This window comes from Typopeltis vanoorti, chromosome 16, assembly GCF_054136105.1.
Source record: "Typopeltis vanoorti isolate ZY-2024b chromosome 16, IOZ_Tvanoo_1.0, whole genome shotgun sequence".
NCBI classification, from domain to species: domain Eukaryota; kingdom Metazoa; phylum Arthropoda; class Arachnida; order Uropygi; family Thelyphonidae; genus Typopeltis; species Typopeltis vanoorti.
The window spans coordinates 92,631,187-92,655,663 of NC_143564.1; the positions used below are offsets into that span (position 1 = coordinate 92,631,187).

A 24,477-nucleotide genomic window follows, 5' to 3' on the forward strand; every position below is an offset into this window, starting at 1 on the left:
AGGAGCAAAAAAAAGTGTACTTCTATTCAGTGAGAACATTCACATCACTGCAGAGCTTAATGAGATAATCTTTCGTATGAGAGAAAGATGGATAGATAGAGAGGGTATAATCTATGAGGTTTTGTTTTTGGGTACCTCAATTCATCTTTCGTTCATGGTTTTTAGCATGCATGAAATCAAGTCACTTGAAAAATTTATTATTATTTATTTTTCTTTCTTTATTTTGCTGTTTGGAATTACGAAAGAACCATCTAAGGCTATGAAATCAAGTGTATTATGCCTGTTTACTTTTAACCGTTTTTGCCTAATTTGCTGATCACAAACTAAGTTTAAGTTATGTTTGTTCTCATTTGCTTTTCTAATACAATCGATAGATCATAATTTTTTATTGTATTTTTCTTATCATTGAATTGTTATTTAGATAAGCATTATTACTTTGAATATTGGTTTATTGTTCATTCATTGCAGTTTAATTAGATTATTCTTTGCAAATTTGACAGAATTACAATGTATAGTAATTTTTGAAGTCTACGCTTTTAGATCCCAGACATTTGACAGCTTGAAGATTGTGCCTTTTCAAATACTTATCCTAAAACAGAGTACAACAATGCCAAATAAAATATCAATACAAGTATTAAATAATATATTTAGTTTTATATAACCAAGATAATATGAATTATTTCATGAAACTAAACGAATTAGGTGATCAAATTCAATGCTGGTAATTTTAATTAGTCACGATTGTCTATCATTATCGAAACAAAATGAGAGTCGAGTAAACACTGATACTAAAATGTATTTTAGCAATGTTAACACAACTGATTTTGCTTGGTAATTAATGATAAAATATTTTTATTCACAGAAGCGTCCAATTATCCGAAGTTTGCAGAGACCATTCCCAATGTCACTGCAGCCGTTGGCAGAGAGGCAATTTTACAATGTACAGTCGAAAACCTTGGAAATTACAAAGTAAGATTATATATGATAGTTTCTAAATATATAATAAGACCTCTTAGAGACAAGTCCGATCATTTCAACCAGTTTTGTATGGTGTATACTCTAATACCAATTATTATTGGAGCAAACAAAGATGAAACTCCTGAGCTGCTGCGTTGTTGTACCGGTAAAATAGCCGGAGACAAAACTAATGCGAGTGCCATCTGACCATGGTAAACAGAACCACCCATCAGAATAGGTTATGCCATTCTTATATGCAACTGTATTCTTGTAAATGTGTGTTTTCTCATTATTTCAGTGTGAACTGTTATCGATAGTATAAACATGAGTGACATTAGTTTCTGATGATTTCGATAATAGTCCTGATTTTTACCCAGTGCTTATTATAGCCAGTGTTTTCAGCGCTACTGCTGAAATATCTGAAGTTACAAGAGACGTATGAGGAAGCAAGCTGGGTAAAACTAAATATTATAAAGAGGGGGGGGAAAGCAGAAGTAAATGTTATGTTGGGTTCGATTCCCGTCAGTAACGTGAGGAACCTTTATCTGGTCTCTTTCGAATAAAGGTGAGTTAACAGGTCTCTTACGGAGGTGGGGGGGTGTTCACCCTGAAATTCGGGTTTTTCTGCTCCGTGAACACATGCTTCTAGAGACATAGGACATCTCCAGAAATAAGGAGTAACCAACCTATTCCATAGAATTTTGGTTTTGAATACCTATACGGTAAAATGTATACCGTAAATTAGGATAGGATAGGAAATGTTATGTAGGGATGGAGATAATTACTTAAGAAGAAGTGCGGTTTTATTTAAAGCACTACGAAAAACTGTAACTTCAAACACAAATATTTTGGAAAATTTATCATTAAAATGATAAATTAATAAATTTATCATTTTAATGATAAATTTATTATCATTAAAATGTCTTTAAATTTTATTATTTATAAAATTTAAAGACATTTTAACGATATTGGTGAGAAACAAAAAAAAGGGCAGTTTTACAATGGAGGAAAATGCATGTCAAAACTGTTGAAAGCAGTAAATCTAAAACAGAAGAGGGGAAAAGATGTTATTGTTTTTGCAGATATTTTTTAAACACCAGCACAATGAAACCAAAAATATGTAAATAAATCTTTTGTTCGTTATATAATATAAGAAGAAAAAGAACTGAACTTTTTGTCAAATTCCTGCCTTTCTGGAAAATGTTCCTGCTACAAAAGACGTGCGGTAAGCATTTAAATCGTTTCGATATGACACCTGAAAATATTGTACATCGAATAGCCTCATGTTAAATCATTATCTAAACCCACTTCATACTATAGAAAGCCTCATAAAAATTAGAATACTTGTTTTCATGTTTGGGAATAAGCTCCGGCGATGAGAATACTTATTCTCATTCCCGAAGCTAAATATGAAAAAGTTTCACAAACTATTGCCAAAATATTAACCAGTAATTATGAATAGCTGTGGCTTTTGGTGTGAATTCGTTATATATTTCCACCAGTTTAGAATGGAAACCATGTTGATATAAACTCATTTGCTTAAAAACACTCAGAAATCGACTCCTTATGTTAAATGAAATTCATTGATAGACTGGTCTCAAAAATATACGACGGACGTTTGTAAAGTTTGTTTGGATGTGAAGATTTCAATTTATTATTTAAAGTGATAATTTAATCTCACTATCTCTAAATTTATGACTTGTACCAGATTTCTAACAAAATCAAAATTTTTAATAATTTCATGAATTATAGAAGCACGTTTCCATAGATTTAAATGCTGTGACTATCAAAGATCACGACGAAGTCCTGTTAGCCATTTTCCTTAATACCCACAAAAATGTGAAAGAAAGTTCTCCAGGATAAAAATTGTATCCATATTGCATGATTGAATGAATGCAAGTCTCTCCAATGTTAGAGAATAAGCTCTCTGGTAGGATGACTTCATTCTCTATTATTTATTTATTTAATTATTTCCTTCATTCAAAATTAAGTGAATATTGAATACCACATTATTTCTTACCCGAATAAGAAACTCAAGGATAGGAAATCTAATCTAAGAGTTTCATGCCTAATATAGAAAACTATATAAAGTTCGACGAGTCCAAGCGTAAGCCAACACCTGGTAGTGCAATGCTAGGGCAATTCGTCGTAAAGGTGGAGCAAACCCCGATCACTGTTCTTAGTATTTTCCCGTAATCTAAAACACAACTCCTAGGAGATGTATTACTCTTCTACATTATGAGAGAAGGTCCAGACGGATTTTGACCTTTTTTGAGATCTCATCAGAGACCTAGATGTAATACTAAGGTTTCAATAGTCAGAGCTTATTTCTTTACTGTACAAGTTGTCAAAAGGTGCACAAATACAATTACTGAAAAACAAGTCAACAGACTTCACTTCGGCTTCACTTAATTTTGAATAAGTTTATTTCGTCGAAGTGAAACCTGTTCGCTCTTTTTTCAGTAATTGTATTTCTTTCATTTTTATGAGTGATCGGTATATTGTATACATCACAGATATAACGATATATAAGGATAGCTGAGTTCCTAAGCGCGCACGCACACACGCACACACACACACAAACAAAAAAAATTGCCCACCCAGATGGCAGTAGCAAATTTAATTTTCGTAAAAGAAGTGAATGATATATGAAACAAAAGGAAAACATCCGAAGTTAGCTCAAAACGCGAACTTAGTCTAGATATCTCATTAAAGTAAAGTGGCACTTTTAATTGTATCTATACATTGTAAATTTATTTGGTAATTAAATATAGTATTGCTATATCACATTGAAATCAAATCTACCATGTTTACTCCTGAGAATTTCATATCATGTAACAGATATGAAATTTAAAAAAATGAAATAAATCTGTTTTTAAATAAAAAAATATTTAATAAAATTGAACGCCTCTTAAATAATAATTCCTGTAAAACAACGAGAATTTCCTGCATACAAGAACAACGAATGTACGTCAGTTTTAATAAATAGAAAACAGAGAAGCTAAAACAAAACTGCGAAAAGCACAAAATTCATCAAAATTTGTTACTGTCTTGTATCGGGTTTATGTGGACAGTTTGCAATTATAGATCAATTATAGATCAATATAGACCAATAATATGAACATAATCCCTTAACTTCAGTAAGTATTTTTTAAAACATATTTTTCCATTCTCATGGAAAAATGTTGTTATATTCCTGTGAAGAGGCCTTGCGAACAAATCATCCCTAAAAACCTAACTTTAAAAAAGGTTTTCTGATAAGTAGATTAACACGACTGATAAGAAGTGCTAATCGATATTAAGATGGAAATTTATTATTCATAAAAATGCCCTTAAGCTGGTTGGTTTTAAGCAGTAAACAATTGCAAGCTAGGGCTACAGCCTATATGACTGTATAAGTTTCCTTATTCATATGAATGGATAAGGCAAAATTAGATGAAATTCGAAATCAAATCAGTAAGATCAGTAAGTAGGATATCGTTTCCCTGAAAATTAACCAAATGCAGCTAAGACCAATTTTTTTTTTCTTTTCAGAAAAACCGTCTCTTAATCCAGTACATATTTTTTAAAAATGTACATAATCGTTTCACAATAAGGAAGGAAACGAATTGGTTCCTTATTAAGAATACTAACTTCAAGCCAGTAATATTAAAATAGATAAGGAAGGCAAAATTGGATGACCTGCAAATGAAATAGATAGCTATCATATCACTGAGAATTAGAATTAAAAGACTTCATGCACTATGACCTTTGTCATTTTTAATTTCTAATTTTTTTTGGTTTTCTTTTGCTCGTTAAAATCACTTAATTCAACGCATTTTCTAAGAAATATATATATTGACAGGACGTTAACAATATTGCTTTCTTTGCTTCATAATCATCATAATCAATACTTATTTACGAGTATATAAGATACGGTATAAAATAGTTTATTTTTTGCCATTATTTAAATACACCAAACATTGCAATATCAATACATTACACTATCAATATAAACCAATTCACATTGCTAAACATGTCTATCTTTAAAAAAAAAAAATAGAAAAAAAACAGACTTTTATTTATTTCGCAGTCCTTTTCTAAGATAAGTATTTAATAACTTATTCATATCTTACTGAACACCGTGATATATTGGGCTAATAATAACACTATAAATGTTGTTTACTTTGTATCTCTCTTACTCACTCACTCACTTAGCTGTCTGTCTGTACTATATTTTGTCCACTTGTTTGCTAGTTATTTCACTTATCCTCAATTTTATTTATCTAAACTATGTATTATGTCGTGTATATACATAAATACATACTGAGGTGCACGTTGCAACTGTTTGAAAGAAGAAAAAGAAAAGTCCATTACTTGTGCTATCTAAAGTGTTCTGTTGACCTGATTCTGTTTTACATTTTTCATTTAGGGATGGCGTCCTAGATGCTCCTGTCAAAACAAATGCTCTTTTCATTCCAAAATGTCCAACTCTCTTCAAGAATGACAACGGTTATTTATTACCTTGCGGTAACTATCTGGCTTCTTGTTCAAATACAAAGATTCTCATGGTGTCATCTTGTTGAAATGTTACTAAAGTCTGCAATCTGTTAAGAACGAAACTGCTTTGATCGATATGACTGTTGTTAATGTTGCTAAGACGACAAAACCTTCTGGAATATTTCCAATTCAGGAAACGAACGACACTATTTGTACAAGGCTGGTACTATTAAAAGAAATCGCTAAAAGGGGGAAATCATACCAATGGGATTCTTCGAAGAATATTGAATATTAGAACGCATTCTAAGAAATAAGTTCTCCGTGCGCTGATATGTTTAGCGAGTCGATTTCTGCGTTATATTCTGAATATTTATTAGAATTCCATTAAATGAGGAAATTTGACAGAAATCTACTTAATTTTTAGTTCTTTGCTTTTCTATAATTTGAAACAGAATCTTTCTAGTAATTAGTCTTGTCTACATATAGATTAGAGTGACGATATCATAACTATTTGTATATTCTTGTCAATTAAAACTATCATTATTCTTGTACTCGATTAAGTGATAAGTTATCTCATTAAGAAATAAGTGAATCATGAGCTTCTCTAGCTTGGTATGAACGAAATCCTTTGTTTGAAAAGTCTTGATTTCAAAGCTCATCTAGAAGAAGTGCTTATCAGTGCTTTTTAACAAAAGGCATTGATTTTGCCCGTTTGGATCAATTATTTACGTATTTCATTTAAAAATAGTACACGGTATTTCATAAACCCTTCCTATTATTTGTATTCATAATTTTGTTACTCTTGATCTCATCAGCCGATTTAACTCTCCCTATTTTTACCTGATGCTGGACCGAGATTCATATGCTGTTTTTCCTCAAATGCACTATTCGTGTGAGTCCATCCTATCCTATCCTATCAGTGGTCCTAACAGGCACTTAAACGCCCATGACCTTTCTAAATATTCTTGGAAAGGTCGTAGGCGCTTCGCAACTGCAACCGTAACTCGATGACAAGGTGGTTAGCCCTATGCCTCCCGGTGTGTCCAAGGTCTGTAGATGCGTGTGTTCACGCGGCCGGTTTGCCTGTTCTAGGGGACGAAAAACCCGCGTTTCCGGTTAAAAAAAAAAAAATCTACCTCCCTATGAGATCGGCTAACTCACCTTTCGTCGAAAGAGATTCGTATGAGTCTACTATGCGAAAAAATATAAATATTATATATATATAAAATGAAGATTAAACCGATCGTACATGAAGCATAATAATGTAGTGCGCAAAAGTATTTGTGACAATCAAAACCAATATAGAAGGGATAAAAAAATACGCAAAAAAAAGAACATGTACATCACCAATGGACTCTTATGGCATTAGTTAATTTCTAAATATAAGCACCACTTATTCTAAACAAAGTTTCAATTTTTTTATTAAAGTTTAAGTAATCTCTGATATAAGAAGAGGAAGACTATTAAAGATTCTTAAAGCCAAATATGCATAACCTTTAAGAATTATTTGTTTTTGTGATTTGGAATTAAAATTTCACGCAATCTTCTACAGAAGTAAGCATCGTATCTATTGTTTATATACGGATTATCATATTATAAGAACAGTTGCGCCCTGTATATACAATTTCCCAAGTGGTACAATTGCCTAAGTGGAACCCTACAGGTTATGTTCCCGGGTGGTAGATATTGTAATATCACTCAGATATCAGTTACCGATGGTAAACGAAAGACATCCCGTGGACCAGCAGGCAACAGCTTCGTCTGATCCATAGTGAGCGGCTGAAAACAGCGTCTGTTTCCCATCTTAGGTGACTGAACGAACAATAAATGTTGGTCAGATGAGTATCAATATTGATAAAAACAAAAGACAAATAAAATCTGGTGCAATATGAAAGGACAAAAAAAAAGTACAACAGACGTCGCCCAGACCCAGTTATTGAAAGAAGTAAAATAAAAGTAAAATTAGCAAGAGACATACCAACATTAGGAACGGGGAATGACTATGCTTTAGTCTAGCAAGTATAGTTTTGCAAGAAAACTAGATTGGCTTTGCAAGGAGATGGAGTCATGCCGATGTAACATGCATCTGTTGGCGGAAACGCACTGGACAGAAATAAGGTAGAAGTGTTATCTGGTGTGGAAACAGCACAAAACATGAACCAGAAGTTGGATTTCTTCTCAGTAAAAGAGGACGTAAAACATAATTAGGATGCGAACTAATAGATAAAAGAATGAAAATAGAAAGATTTCTAGCAAGACTATTTGACATCACAGTGATAGTCAGTTCACCCACTTCGTAAAGTACTGAAAACGAAACAGAATTATTCTATAGAAATTTCATATTGGAAGTACCAAAGAAAGATATACGCATCGTTGGAGGAGATTGAAATGCCAAGACTAAATGGACAACAAGGGATGAGAAAGAAAAATAGGCTAATACTGATATGGAGGCGAGAAATGACCGCCATGTCATTTCTCGTGACCGAGATGTCTGATGGCGGTCATATGTCTCGTGACCGAGACATATGACCGCCATGTCTACTTTCTGCTACTGCAGAAAGTAGACATGGCGGTCATATGATGGAAGAACGAAAATGATGCTTGACATCATACTAATAAAGAGATAGATCGCATCGCATCACTCCAGTGGTGTCGAACATTTCCAGGGGCAAATATGGAATCGGATCATAGCTAAGTTGAAATTCAAACGACAGGTGAAGGCACAGTTTTACAGTAAGAGAAACATAAGGACACAGAGCGAGGGATCACAGAAAAAAAAATATACAAGTACTTGAAAAAGAACTATAAGAGAGGCCACTATACGGACTCGTGGACATAGTCCATGTATTTTAATTGGTGCAACCCAGAATTCCTTTGTGAAGGTTTATTCTCTGATAAAATTGGAAACTTTTACGTTGCTTTCATTTGGCTATATAATGATGACACATGTTAAAAATCTCATTATATGTTAAACTGTTGCCAAACTGGAGCTTTTAGGCTCTTTATTTCAGTATTTAATATTACATATAATATTGTAGCTTGCTAAATGATACTTTTTATTCGGTGGATTGAGAAGATATATTCTTCTATGTATTGTTTTATTTACAAAAAAGAAAAAAGAAAAAAAAGGAACAAAAAGGAAAGAAATGAAGTGAAATGCATTTCACAGTTCAGCACGGCATATATCGCAAAATCAATATCTGATCAGAGAAATGGCAAAAGAACGTCAGTTCTAGTCGAAAAGAAATAGAAATACCAAAATTCTTATACGTTACCATTGGAGTGTCGCATTGTAGTTTCGTGGGCATATTTTGCAAATTTCCATTCTTTCTATGATAGTAACAGGCGTGTCGAGCACAGCAATGCTCACTCAACTGATGTGAGCTGAAAAAGATGCAGGAAGATAGAAGAGATGAAATTTTCACAATAAATGAAAAAATACCAATGCATGCTTCAGGAAACGTCAGGACAAAATAACATTTATATATACATTATTCCAATGTTGATTAATCAGTATATTATTAATAATAATACTTTTACATTACAAGTATTATTATTTTTTCACGGCAAAGATATTTGTATATGTACAGCGAACACATCTGCTACTCACTTTTTCTTTTACAAAGTTCAATACTGAAGTGCTTCTAAATATGGAGTGCTTCTTCTAATAATGAAGTGTTTCTGTCATTCCATTATTCGGAATGACAGAATCTTTTAATTGACATTTTTATTAATTTGATTTCTCGGTTACTACTTATTTAAATTAGCAATTAAAGACACATAATCAAAGGTCTATTAAGATATATTGATAACAGATAATCAATAATAATGTATTTTATCGATCAGTCGAAATTTATTATTCATAGTTACTATTTATATTTATATCTTCTTTGGCACTACAGCCCCATGTGGGGCCTTGGTCTCCCATTTATGGGTTTCATAACTCACTACGAGGTGTGGTCGTTACCACCACGCTCAACCATGTGTAATTGTCTGTGAAGCGTTGTGTACTTAAGACCGATTTGCCTGCTTTGCTGGAGGGAAAAACCCTGCAGTCTACCCCCAAGACCGGGTAACTTGGCTATGTCTGAGAAAGATCCTTAGTTCCTCACGTCAGCGACGAGAATCGAACGCAGGACACTGCTTTTCCAGATATACGGTTGCAAACGTAACCACTGGGATAACCGCGCGTACATTTATATTTATATAGATGTGTGCATATGTGTATAATTACGTAGGATTATACCTAAGGTTAGAGCCTCCCTAGCTCAGTCGGTATAGACTAAGCCCTTTGTTCGGAAAGACCTGGGTTCGATTCCTGTCCAATATGTGAGGAACCTTATTTGGTATCTTTCGACTAAAGGTGGGTTAGCAGTCTCAAACGGAGATAGGAGGTTTTTCACCCGAAAACTCGGGTTTTTCGTCTCCCAGAACAGGCAAACCGGCCCCATGAACACACGCATATACAGGCACAGGATACACCGGGAGGTATAGGGCTAATACGTTATCCTCGAGGCAGTTTCAAGTCGTAATAGGCCATGCTTAACACGAGCGCAACGAGCCACTAGGCCTAATATGCGTAAGAGGAGGAGGATACATAAGGTTATATGCATCAATATTGTAATAATGTACATAGAACTATGAAAATGTAGATAATATTCTAAGGTTACAAAATTCTTATGTTACTATGTTACTCTTTACAACTTCTGTACTAATTATGATTATATTTTGCTTTATAATATGTATTTACATTGAAAAATATAAGACTTATTGTTAAACTGACCATAGATTTTTAATTCGTACATATGTTTGTACAATATTGCCTACCGGTTTCACTAGTAACTGAATAGCTTTCTCAAGGCTTGCACAGTACAAAAAAATAAATGATAAATGCAAAAAATGTTTAAGAATTCAAAAAACGTTAGTACCTGTGAGGCAGCTAAGATAACACGTTCGCGTGACATGTCTATATGAATTGTGACTTTCTACAAAGTATCATGAACACGCGTTATATGCAAACGCGTAATATGATTATTCGCGTCTGTAGTTCTGTTGAACTGAGGGAATTAATTAGATTTTTCCAAGTATTTTTCCATGTATAATTTAAATGTATTTAAATTATTTATTTGCGATGCTGTGTTTAAAATACTATAATTGTTTCTCATTTCTATAATATCAGATCTGAATGATCTATAATATAATATGATGCTCACCATTATCAGATTGCACTACCGAAGATTGTGTTAAGCTCATGTGAAAAATACATTGGTTAGATATTGCTTATTGGTACTGTTCAGATATCTCATTACATTTATATAGTAGCATGGGAAACACACGTACACACACACACACACACACACACACACACACAGAGTAGCAGAAGTGGTGTCTTTCAGCCGTTTATTTTAAATGAAAATAACAAAAATAACACAAACTAAACCATCCATCCCATTCCTTATTTTGCTGATATCTTGTATATCATGGACTGTGGCAAATTGTGAACAGTGTGGAAATAATGAAGGTCCTTTGCGCAACACCTGGGTTCGAATCCACTATATGAAGAGAAAAATATTTATCAAGTATTTTCAGTTAAAGGTGAGTTACATGGTCTCATACAAGGTAAAGGATTTTCTCCCGAAAACTCGGGAGAAAATTTGAAATTAGGATTAGTTAAATATTTATTTACTTGTGATAGATAGTCAAAGCCTGATATGCCATGTAAATAAAAGTAGTGTTACAATGTCTTCATTATATTTTGAGCACTGTAATTCAATATATCTGTATTACAGATATATGATGATTTACAACATTTTTTTATCTACTAACTTAGAAAATTATCACATGCCTGTGTAACTTATGCATACATTAAAAGTTATGATTTTTAAATTGCATAACGCGTAAATAATAATAATAATAAAAATGAATATCTGGTTAACCCTAATATTGTAACTGCACATTTGTTAAAATGTACAGTTCCTAATGGAAAACATCTACTTCTCTATTGCCACGACACAGTATTAAAAAGAAGGATCAAATCTATTAGATTTTTTTTTCAACTAAAATTTAACTAAATATTTCTATGCCATTCCTGACAACCAGAATTCGTAGTAGTAGTTTTGACATCTCTTTGACAAGCGAATGATCAACAGAAATAAACTGGCATTTCCTGAAGATAAACTACATAAACAACTTAATTTAGAGAAGCGGAGAATTCCCACTAGGGTGAGAGAACGAACGACCTCTGTTAAGCGGTAATACTTCCTTCTGAATCCGATACACCTTAGAATATGGAAATTGCTTCTTTTATAAAACCGCTATCGATTCAAAAGTTTAATCCCGAGATGATGGAATAGCAGCTGCTGCGTATCGTAAATGGCAGATGTCGAGTACACAAAGGTAGGAGTTTATAGTTTATTAAATAGGCAAAAGTCATTCGTTTGCCTTAATCCATTTCTCCTTCCAAACATCATACACGTGTTCAATTTCACAGCAACAGGATAAATAACTAACTAAGAATCTCCTGATCGTAAAATATTTTATAAGTAATAGAATTTTATAAAGTTCTAAACATTCGTTTCATTACTGAGACTGATGGAGTAATTTCCGATTTCAAATTTTCAGTTAGTTAGTGCTTTGCAATGTACTAAGACATTTCAAGTATTGAAATAAGACACAATGAAGAAAAAAATGAAGAAATTAGAATATTGAACTGAATTATTACTACCATTATATATTTATATATAATGGTAGTAATATAGCTACAGTCTCCGTAGCTCAGCCGGTATAGACGAGGCCTCTTTGGTCGGAAAGACCTGGGTTCTCCGTCCATGACGTGAGGAACCTTTATCTTGTCTCTTTCGACTAAAGGTGAGTTAGCCGGTCTCATATGGAGGTATGAGGGTTTTGTCACCGGGGAACTCGAGTTTTTTCGTCCCTCAGAAGAGGCAAATCAGCATGAACACATACACACAAATCTATAGCCATAAGATACTCCCCACGAATAAGGAGTAACCAACTTATTCCCTAGGATATCGGTTTTGAAAGCCTGCAAGGTGAAGTGTGGATCTACGCGTGAACGTAAATCAGGATAGGAATTTACCGACAACACAGAATAGTGGTAAAATTCGCTGGCTTTAAATGTTTAGCTGAAATGAATTTACAGAAAGGTTAACACTTTGATTCAAGTCTTATAAGTAATTGTATGATAATTTGTGAAAGGTACTTCGAATATAAATAAGTCTTTAGGTGGGCTATGCAGGTTTTCATTTTCATAATTATTAAGCCGCATTCTTCAAAGATTATGGTATGATAATATCAACGGAAAAATCAAAAACTATGGCCTTTAAAGGACAAGATCCAGCAAGAACTAAAATAGTAATAGATAACAAGATCTTAGAACAGGTGAATTCATTTAACTACCTAGGATATATGATCACATATGAAAATGAAAAAGATATAAACGTAAAAATTGCAAAATATTTAAAAATAACAGGTGTAATTAACTCTATATTTAAACCAAATCTAGTTCAAAAACAAACCAGGCTAAAAGTATACAACACATCAGCCTTACCGGTCTTAATGTATGGAAGCGAAATCTGGACAATAAAACAAAAAGACAAACAAAGATTAAAAACAGCAGAAATGAAGTGTATGAGAAAAACTGCAAAGTATACCTTATTTGATCACAAAAGAAACGAAGATATTATGAAAGAATTAAATCAAGAACCAGTAATTGAAAAAATTAAAAATATAAACATAAATGGATGGAACACGTTCAAAGAATGAAAACAGAAAGATTACCAAAACAAGCCTTAAAGTACAAGCCATTAGGAAAAAGAAAACCAGGACGTCCTCTTAAACGATTCAACGATGACTTCTAAGGCCGGAACAGGCCATGCTAGGCCTAAATCCTTGATACGTATGATGATGATGATGATGATGATATATTCTTCATTAGACGGCGCTCTCAGTTAAGATTACAATGCAGAAGGGGAGATGCTTTTCCTGATGATTTTAAACAGAAAACTATAAAAGCTTATTGCTAAAATAAAGAGGCCAAAGCATTTCAGTTCGCCAATGAAAAATTATATAAGCAAAGTGGATATTAGATACAGCATGCTTTCAAAGCCGAATGTAGAAACTATGAAAGTTTCGTAAGTTACAGTACGTTGACTAGAGAGCTAACTGGAACACACTCCCCGGCATTCATGAGTTGCGTTAGTGTGGACTACTTAAAAGACATAGGCGTCGCCCAAGCGTCTATATATTCGTCTTTTTAGTCTATTTTGATACGGTTTCACTGACCTGACCTGACAGCTGTTTCGAACTGATTGGCTCTCTTCAGAGATCAGATAGAAACCTTAAGCAAAGACTCTCATTTAGTACTAAAGAACTTGAAATGTCAGAGAAACGTATTTTTCATAAGCGAAATCTCATGTATAAAAGTTATTAGTAAAATAAAGAGCCAAAAGTATTCAGATCGCGATGCAAAATTATATGAGCAAATTGGATATTAGAGCCAGCATTATTTCAAATATATATATATATATATATATAATATCTTTGCTTATATAATTTTGCATCGCCAAATTGACGTCTTTTGTCTCTTTATTTTAGTAATTACGTTTATGCAACGACAGAGATTTCGCTTACGATATATCCAAAATTATTCCTTTCTTATTATTCTTCATGTATCTATATCTTTAAAACATCAATAATGCTCTAAATATTCAGTAAAAGCCAATGACATCATAAAAGAGATACTCCTAAAGAAAAATAAGCTACATAGCCATAAAAATTAATAAAATTAGAAGATTTCTCCAATGGATAGTTATATCCCTTAGCATTTAGGAGTACTAACATTGTAAGATGAAACCCCATGATATTGATCCTTTGCATTCTACCGTCCCAATCGAAACTCTTGTGTTGCTTTAACATATCAAAAATAGACGATGCAGAGAATAACCAAATAAGAAATTTGATAATATAACTTTAGGCGTAGATAAGTAAAAATGGATCGACAATCGACTTTATCGTTTATCGTTCTTTATTATTTGTTATTATTTTATTATTTGTTAATGGCAATTAATTGTTAACACAGTTAAAATTAAATCAGTATTAATAGAAATGAATTGCAATTATTTTGAGGGAAAACAACGAAATTCCATGATAAATTTGAAATTTATAGTTTCTCTCATGTTTAAACTATGCTTTAGTTATGAATATTTTCAAACAAATATATACTCAGCTCATCTAAAGAGACCTGTCTCAAATAAATAATAAATCTATAAACCTCCTCATTTCATTTAGTTTTAAGAAACTTGTCAGATATTCCACTTAGAGCAGAAAGAGAAACAAATGTTGGTAGATTCAAGGATTTACTCCATAATATTGGGTATTTTATCTTTTGCTTTAGCTGTTTACGTTCGAAGTACCAAAGATCTATTAAGCCTTGGAAGAGAAAAAATAGTGAATTGATAAAATTCTTAATAAATTCTTATTAAGTTGAGATATGAACAGCTAATGATTAATTAATATGACGAAAAGGACCAACATTATAATGGATTGTAAATATTTGTTAATTTTAGAATAAATATGTAAGAATTTGCAATCGTGGTTCTAAGCTATAGCTTTTTAAAGGACCCTCTACTGAGTAAACTTTAGGTAATCTCTATTGAGGGGGAGGCCGTTGTAATATGCCTTAGCTGTATCTTGTCTAACTATACATAAATCCTGCTGGCCACAGAAGAGAAAAAAGAGAGCAAATAGTAGCAAAGAAAATGGAAATTGGTCTGCTTGATTTGCGTTCTAGAAAGTCCAGAAATTTCACTTTAACATAGTATGTGGGGAAATGGATTTTAGATGGGGTCTAACCTAATACCTACTGACTCAAGAGGGAGATTAGCGAGTTCAACAGCTACTCATGTGTAGTTAAATACTCATGTGAGTGAGGATTGGTTTTTGTTTCAAGAACTCAAGTTTTCTCGAAACCATAATAATGCCTAAGAGATAATTCATAGCACTTAAGGAAACGCATCGGAAGATAGACGCAACACCGCGCGATAAGTTTTATTGTTGTTTATGAAGAGAATGATTTTTGCATAGACTTGTTCAACTCAAGGTGTGTAGCCGATCTCATGCGAAGGTAAAAGGCTTTTCTTCTGTATACAAGCAAATAGGCTAGAGAACACAATTAAAATACAAAATTACTATTTGAGAGGGACTGAACTTTGTGAATATTTATTATTATTATTATTATTATTATTATTATTATTCAGTGTAGTTAATTGATATTAATAATGTTAAGAATAAAAATGATTAATAGTTTCATTCTATAGGGTGTTTTATTATTTAAGTTATCTTAAACATTATCGCTGTTCCTTTAGACATTAACTTTACATTTCCTCATTCTAATTTGAGAAAGTTTAAAATATTCCCTTGAGTAAGTCAGACAAACTTCATTTTATATAACAAGCAGAAACAATGCCTCTACATGTTCATTTGTTCGTCAATTAAAACTGTCCTTGTTCACGTATTTTATTTATAATCATAGCCCAAATCTTTACATAAATGATTCAGGTTTTATTTTACATCAGAACTCCACCTTTCGGAATTACGTAACCTACTTTTATGAGTAAACAAAGATCTTGCAATGAACTAAGAGAAGCACAGCAGGAGACCTCGTTACTAATGTTAAAAGCAGGCTTTCCCATTTGTTCAGCATAAAGCAAGATCATCTAGTGTGGCTATAAATCTGCATGAAATTTAAACCAGGACATTAGCTGTCACAAACAGTAAGTCTTGTAAACGTTTCTGGGAATGCTTCATACAAAGCCTTTCTAATCCTGTTATAAGTAATTTTGCTGAAAGTAATCCTGACATTAATCATCCTGATGGTAAAAGAAAATGCATGGAGAAAAGAAATGCATGAAGGACGTTATTATAATGTCAAATGTTTGTCAAGTACATTAGAGTTGAAAATTTCTATTACTTATTCTATTACTAATTCTAATCCATTTATTTTTCAAGTAATGGTCACTGCATAGCATTACGTGAATACCTAAACATAGCATTGTCTAGGAGTCAGGAGATACATAGGAAATCCCCTACTCCGTTTGCCTCAGTCCAAATCAGTGTTTTAAAGATTTGAAATAAGTTTCCTTTCCTTTTTTTTCTTCTTTTTTAACCAAATGATACTCGCCATGAATGTGTCGTGTGTTTACCGGCAAAATTGTCCCTTTTAATCGCAAATGAGTATATATAATAAGATTAACAGTTTAGCAAACTCCGCAATAAATCTTTATTATTATTTATTTATTTATTTTACAAATAGAGTTGCCCTTTCAATAATAGTGGGAGGCTTCATTTTCAGAGTATGACGAAAGAAATGTCAGTTACTCACGCCATGCATATTGTCGAATCATAATATGTGGACTATTTTGTGCTAAAGCATTATTATTAACAGAAAAATGCTGTTAGACAAAAGCTCTCATTGAATCATGAATCAAATATCATAAGGACCTTTGAATACTTTTAGCAACAGTGCATTTTTCTTCTTGAATTATCGACTAAGAAGTTAAATTTTGACATTGTGTACACATCTGCGTCAAACAACAATAAGACTTCTAAGATAGGGTCAACACTGTTTGCATGTAAGAATAAAATAACATGCTAGAAATAGCTGGCAAGTGATCGTTACGAACTTGTTCTATAGTTTAAACATATTTTTCCAATTGCCAGCGTCCATGGTGTCCCGTAGACGGCTGGTAAAATGATCGCTAAACCTTTAGTCAACAACATGTTCTTATCTAAAATTTGTAATCAAGAGAATTAAATCCCTTGAGATTCACAATTAATGTTATGCGTATAATGCAATTTAGCAACCTCCTTAATAACTTCATAAGACAACGAATAAGGGAAATAATATAACTAAATTCAAAAGGTGTTAAAGTTATCCTGAATACAACAATACTTCGGTGTCTGTTTATCAGTAAAGAGTACTCTGCTTGAATAGTCTTGTATACTTAATTAATTATCATGAATAAGAACAAAAAAAAAAGTGAACTGCATAAGTGAGCTTGTAACGTAATCTGATGCTAGCATACCATAAGGATCTGGGATTTCATCTGGTGAAAATTTTGCATAATTTCAAAACATATTTTCTTAATAACTGCTGTTCAGTTATTTTGCTGTTTTTAAAATAAGCCCTATACGCTCACAGTATTTTGCATATATACACACCTTTACTCGAGATTCAAATCGTAACCATTCGCGATAAACTCGCCATTTATTTTATCCACTGAACTACCAAGATAGGCCAGCTTCGGTAGCTCGGTATGTCTTCCGTGACCTTAACGAAACCGTTAATATTAACGTTTACTTCGAATGTGGATACTCCTGAATATACGACAGTGTCTCAAAAATATTGGTGGATTAGTCTTAATGGATCAGCTTTTCTTTATTTAACTCATCAGTGATTTTCTCACCTTATTTAAGTTTCTCAAACTTGGGCCCCGATGTTTTTGCTTATATTATCAAAATTGGTTTACTTTTGAAAAGCTTTCGTGGTTAGATTAGCACAAAGCAGAACTATTTCTTTTTACCTTAATGATCCCCATCATTCTGGCTGATGGCGAATTTGCATGCGTGGTAAAGATTAGTTTTCCAGGAACTAGAATCTTCAGACATCTGAAAGAAACATCGATAATTTTCGTATCTTTTCCTAACCGCTACTCACGCGTGATGCCCTTGTTCTATAGTCTTTCAGACATTCAGGAGTCACATTGACATCAAGACGACAAACAAGGATGAACACAAACACCACTTCATAATGGCATCCATAACGTCAACCACATTTTATTCAGAGTTCGCAGTTGTTATTTTGGGAGTACTGAGAAGTATAACATTATCGGTCGTTTATCAAAGAGTTTTCTTTTATATTGATGATAATTGGGAACAATACATATAGGTATGTGGGTATTAAGTACTTGTTAGATACCCTTTCAGTATAAGCAAATCCTTATATATGTAGGAAAGATAAATAATAAAAATAACTATTAAGTATATAGATATATATTTTGCATCGACCTTTCAGATGTATTCATATTCACAATTAATTAAAGAAGCGAAGAAGTTTTAGTACAATGCTCATCGAAGCTGTTTTGATTAGTACTAACAAAGTTCCATGCAATCGTAAATGAATAAAACTTATTTCAAATGACAAGTATTCGGGAAGTAACCATCTTAAAAAGTATTCATATAGTCAGATTTCATATCATCATTTGAAAAAAAAAATAAAAAAATACATGCTACTAACTGACTATCCCACTTCTAATCAATAGTTCAAATATATTAAAGTCTATCTATAACGGTTGTTTGGAATGGTTTTGACTACTTTTTCTTCTCATTAGCACAATGTGTAGATGAAGTCTTGGAATATTTTAATCGTACTGAAAAAGAGTTGGTTTTCATTAGAATAAATTTTCTGCATCCGGTAATCAATGATCATGATAATATATTTATTGAAAATTCAGATACTGACGAACAAGAGAGGGAGAGAGAGAGAGAGAGAGTAAGAAAAAAATTCCTTGTGCGTGTCAAATATTTTTAGAAATCAGCAGGAAAAAATCGATCAGACTATAGTTATTATTAATACCTTTCACCTGTGGCACTTTGACAAGGATTGCAGTTTTGCCTGTGCTGTTATCATCATTGTGTGATGTCAGTGTTCAATCTAGATCAACACAAATACTCTATTAGCAGTTTCTTGAAATGAAAGTGCAAAAGTAACTTCCCAGAATATAATGAGCTTACAGTTGCCCTCAAGAACTATAAATAAAAAGGCTGACCTAGTTTCAACAACTCTAAACATGCAGCAGTTGCTAAAAGTTACTAAAAGTTGCTAAAAGTAAAGTGGATGGACCGAAATATTAAAATCAAATCAGATAAATCACATGAATTCATATTTGATAAAAAAATTAATTTGAACTAATATGAAAGATTGCTTAGAGGAGTTATTTTCAAACCTTTTTTTTTCGTATCTACACAGGCACTTGAAGGTGTGTTAATTCCAATAATATATATATTTCTATTTCAAATCAATAAATTCTCTTTCATTAATAAATGATTCCGATGGTTCTGAAAGGATGTTTCAGAATTCTTAGCAATAATGAAGTAGATTTAACTTACATCAAAAGACCAGGGGATACCACTGAAGACAGTGAATTATGGAAGAATAGCAATTCAGTAATCTGTTGAACGAATCTAGCATATAAAGCTGCTTATGCACATCAAACAGTAGTCACATTTCGCAAGTTAAAATTAAGAATTTTAAATTATCCTTGTCTCAAATCTTGCAAACATGGAAAATTGGTAGGAGATAGTTATTCCTGCTGTTCTCGTGTCTCTAAATATCCCTTTTTTGCTCCATTGCATTTTTTTTAATTCTTATTTTACAGTATCTGGTAATCCTCTATTTATGGCATTAACCAAGATCAAACAGTAACAATTTCATAACTTCTGACTTACCGCGGTTGAAAGAGTGACCAGGCTATTTGTCTGGAAAAGGCTTTGGTCCGATTCTCTTCATAACACAAGAAATCGTTATATGGACTTTTTTCGATTGAAGAAATTTAGTGAGAGAGAGAGAGAGAGAGAGACCAGCTGATAACGCACTTTCAGTAAAATATGATTAATAAAACTCATAAGGAGGTAGCTGGGTAGATTATACAATGCAAGAGCGACCCCCCGCTATAAATCCTGAGGCATGATTAAGGTACACATAACAGTAATTCTACCAATAATAAAAATTCCCACCAACTATAAAATTAAACCCGTAAGTTTGTTAACAAAAATCATTATTTTCTGTTTTATTTACATTATTTGCATTTATTATCATAATTTTCACTTTACTGTTTTTATGCCAGTGCAGATTTTAGTTTTAAATATTCATTTTCGGTCACCAACAAAACAAAAAAAAAGTTAAATATACAGTTCATAACATAACTCAATATAATATTCCTTCAAAACATTTTAAACATTTACGACTATTAAATAGATTTTTACCTTCAATCCACATGTGCAGATGGAGTTACATTAATATTTAAACAGCTTTGGCGCATGCTCAAATAAATCCTGTTTTCTTCACAATTTTTATTTTTAAAAATGCAGGAAAAACGCATTTTCATGTAGATTTCTTTATTTCCACTAAGAAATTTTAGTATGAATTCCTATAGCTATTCACCGTTAACCCAAATCGGTTTAGACAGGTTATTTTGGTCCCACATCTGTTCTAGCATTGTCCTAACATATCGCATAGTTCAGAGCACATTAGAAATGCATCAGATTCTGCACACCGTCTGAATTCATACCAGCGGGGAACATTTTATTTAGAGAGATTCGAAGTGAATATTACCAAGAAAAGTCAATAAGAATGTAAACATCACACAGAAGAATCGAAGTTCCTATGTCCGCAGCGAACACTGAGATAGTAAACTTTCTATTTATGTACTAAGAATTCTACCGAATCTTAGATAATCGTCAATTTGAATGCAAATGAGAAACTGTCACCTGAAATCATGCATATTACCATTACGATACCATTAGTTCGTCCATCGATTCACGATTCACTTCATGTCTTCCTGTTACATTTATTCTATAGCAAGATATGCTGTCATTCTGAATGGGTCCTGCCCGCGAGGGGCACGTTTATCACCCAGAACTGAATTTTGATATGCAAATGTCTCTTTGTTTTAGTACAGGAATTTGAACGGTAGCATATTTATTACACTGTGGAAATAAGACAAGGCACTGATCGACTGGTTGGATGGCATTGTACAAGTCGTTTCAAGGCACTGATAGTTCAAAAAAGAGGAGGAAAAAAAATGAAAATTTTCTGGTCGTCCATTCATCACATTATAATGAAGCAGGTGATTTACTGCTGTTCATCCTATGCATGCAAAGTATTGAAAAATGGATAAATTATCTTCAAGTATAAAAGAAGTTGCTTGAGTTATTACAGAAAAGTTTCTCTAAAGGAATATTGAAGATGCATTGCTTTTGAGTTTAATCATAGCTTGTCTTAATACGGCTGATTTTGTTGTTAATAAAACTAACGCAGTTAAAAAACAAAAAAGAGGGATGATTACACTTTGATTAAACTATAAAATTAATATTTGTCTGTTTTACAAATGTTTCAAATGTTTGCGCTTATTTTTGTTATTTTTATATAAATGTTCAAAATTATTAAATTAGACAGCCGCTCACTGTTTTGATAGAATTATGCTTTATTACACATTCTTATTTTAATATGCATTACGTAATTTCGCCATGTTAGGTGAGCAATATCACAGGTAGCAGTCCGATTGGCGTTTATAACAGTCAATAATAATAATAATAACAAACGATAATTTTTTTTCTTGTTAATTTACGATTTCATGTTCGGTACATTTACATCCTCTGTTGCAGTTTAAAATTATGTTTATACAAGCTTTCCTAATATCAATAATTATTTTATTTCCATGCCTCTTTTAATTTTTATAAATATACTAGAATTCTAATATACTAAATTAGTTTTGTTTCTTATCTAGATAACGTTATTTTCCCAATTTTTAACTCAATTGGTAGCCTTCCATGAAATACACACCAATTTCTTAAAATAAAGGGATAGAGAGAGAGAGGGAGAGAGAGAGAGAGAGAGAGAGAGAGAGAGAAAGGAATATAGAAACTTTTTTCTAATGAATTTTAATCCTGCGTACATGACACTCGTTTATAAAAAAAAAAAAAACGTTTTCCTTAAAAACGAATGTTTCAAATTTCTTTGTAAATGGACCAATTTGTTTTTCTATAAATCCGCTAACGAAATGTCGCCCTAACACATGTTGATCATGTTTGAATGATAAAAGGTAATAACTGAAAATGAGTAGCAAATTCATTCCTACCTTGTATGCCTATTAAGAGGCAATAATTAGTTAAAATTTTCAAATTGAAAGAGACAGAGAGAGCGAGAGAGGCAAAAATAATCTCTTCTTTTTTTGAAAAGGGAGAAATATCCGAATGACTTAAAATAAAAGGAATCGCCTGAGAAGATGGTAAATCTCTGGAAAGTGTTCCTACCGTAACAGCTTGTTAACTATAAAACCTGTATTTACGATGCTTTGTTGAAGGACATGCTTCTAGAATATAAACATCTAAAAGGGTAGGCATAATGTCATAAAGATGGATGCGTTCATTTTCAGCAATTGTGCAATGCTACTTACTTAAATAGGAATGAAATATTCAAAAAAATTATATGTTGCAGGTTCTAATCCTCCGGAGGCATGAATTTGAATGCTGGACTGGGTCACCATGGGAGTAATAGACCGAAACTTCCCGCAATGAGAGAGTTCTTCACCCTGCAGTGGGTAGAAAAATAGACTGATATATATATATATATATATATATATATATATATGTATATATATATATATATATATATATATATATATATATATATATATATATATATATTTTTTTTTTTTTTTTTTTTTTTTTTTTCCCAAAAGTACCTCTTATGCCCTTAAAAAGCTTTTGCTTACACCAGTGTAAGCGAAAGCTCTTTAAATACCACACATTTTTGAGTGCCAGACATTTTTGTAAACACTGCTGCAGAATATCACCAATCCGTGGTCAATTATACACAGTCTGCATAGCATTCATAATTGTAACGTTGTTATTATAACTTTTTTTTTTCATAATGAAACTTACTGAATAGAGAAACACATACGAAAACACACACACACACACACACACACACACACACACACACACACACACAGAGCGAGAGAGAGAGAGAGAGAGAGAGAAGAAGTGTATTGCACGAGTAATTTATATAGAGACAGATTCGGTCTGTCTCTCTATAAGATGAAATCAAAGGCATGCAGAAAATTAATTTCGTAAAATATTATCAATTAGTAGAATGAACACTAAAATCATTTTAATATCAAAAAAATAAAAATTAAAAAATTAAATAAAAGATATTAATAAAATAAATAAAGTATCTGTTGTAATAAATTCACTAAATTTTCCTCCTGTATTAAACAATTCAAATATATCCTGCTTTCTTACTTAATTTATTTTATATTCCATTCAAAATTTTTATGTTAGACTATTTTTTTCTTTTTTTGTTTTATTTTGTATTATTTTTTTGTTAGACTATTTTGTTAGACTATTTTTTTCTTTTTTTGTTTTATTTTGTATTATTTATACTTTATTTTGAATACTCTAATCATGATTTTTATTGCTATTTACATATTCTTCTTATTCGTTATTAATCTCTTACTTAAAGCCAATTTAGATTCGTTTCCCATAAATAGAAGAATGCAAATTTGGAAATTAAAACAGCTATTTGTAGATAAATGAAATTTTCTCTGTTTAAATTGTATCTGAGTGTTAACGAATCTAAAATTACATTTAAACTATAAATATTATGAGAGTTCTAACATAATTATATCTGACTTTCCTATTTCAGATATCAGCGCATAATTGCATGGGCAAATTCTTTAAAACGGCGTTTAATTGGCTTTCATTGTTTAAGTACATATATAAAGATAATTAATGTGCAATTTCCTGGTGAATAAAAGTATATTAAGTACTTTTTTGTTTCTATCTGGAACGTTAGAACTTAATTTTAGACAATTTGTTCAGTTACCGTATGGTAAACCAGAATAACGGAGGAGAGAGAGAGAGAGAGAGAGAGAGAGAAAGGTCCGGCATTCACTTTAAACAGCACTCTATCGAATGTTTGAATTTTTCAATTATTTATTCTCTATAAGACATATTTATTTAAATACAGTCTATTACTAAAAGTCAGAAATGCCAATCACGCAGTTTTCACAAATCTCTGCTTCATATTTTTTAAAAGTAATAATGCATACAAAATACATTCATTGTTTTATAAATGTTAACGGTCTGATCAAAAAATATCTAATCTGAATTTATTTTTTTCGATTATCCTTACAATCATAGAATCAAAGGCGTATTTGTGTTTTAATTCTGTTGAAGTTA

General features: G+C 32.1%; 1 protein-coding gene across 1 annotated transcript in view; it reads left to right on the forward strand.

Moving 5' to 3' along the window:
• Positions 1 to 24,477, forward strand: part of LOC150098183 (lachesin-like) — a 299,185-nt gene that overhangs the window by 223,261 nt on the left and 51,447 nt on the right. The window contains exon 2 of the mRNA XM_090406487.1: positions 863 to 969. Within this exon, the coding sequence (XP_090262613.1) occupies positions 863 to 969 (107 nt within the window). The remainder of the gene's footprint in view (positions 1 to 862; positions 970 to 24,477) is intronic.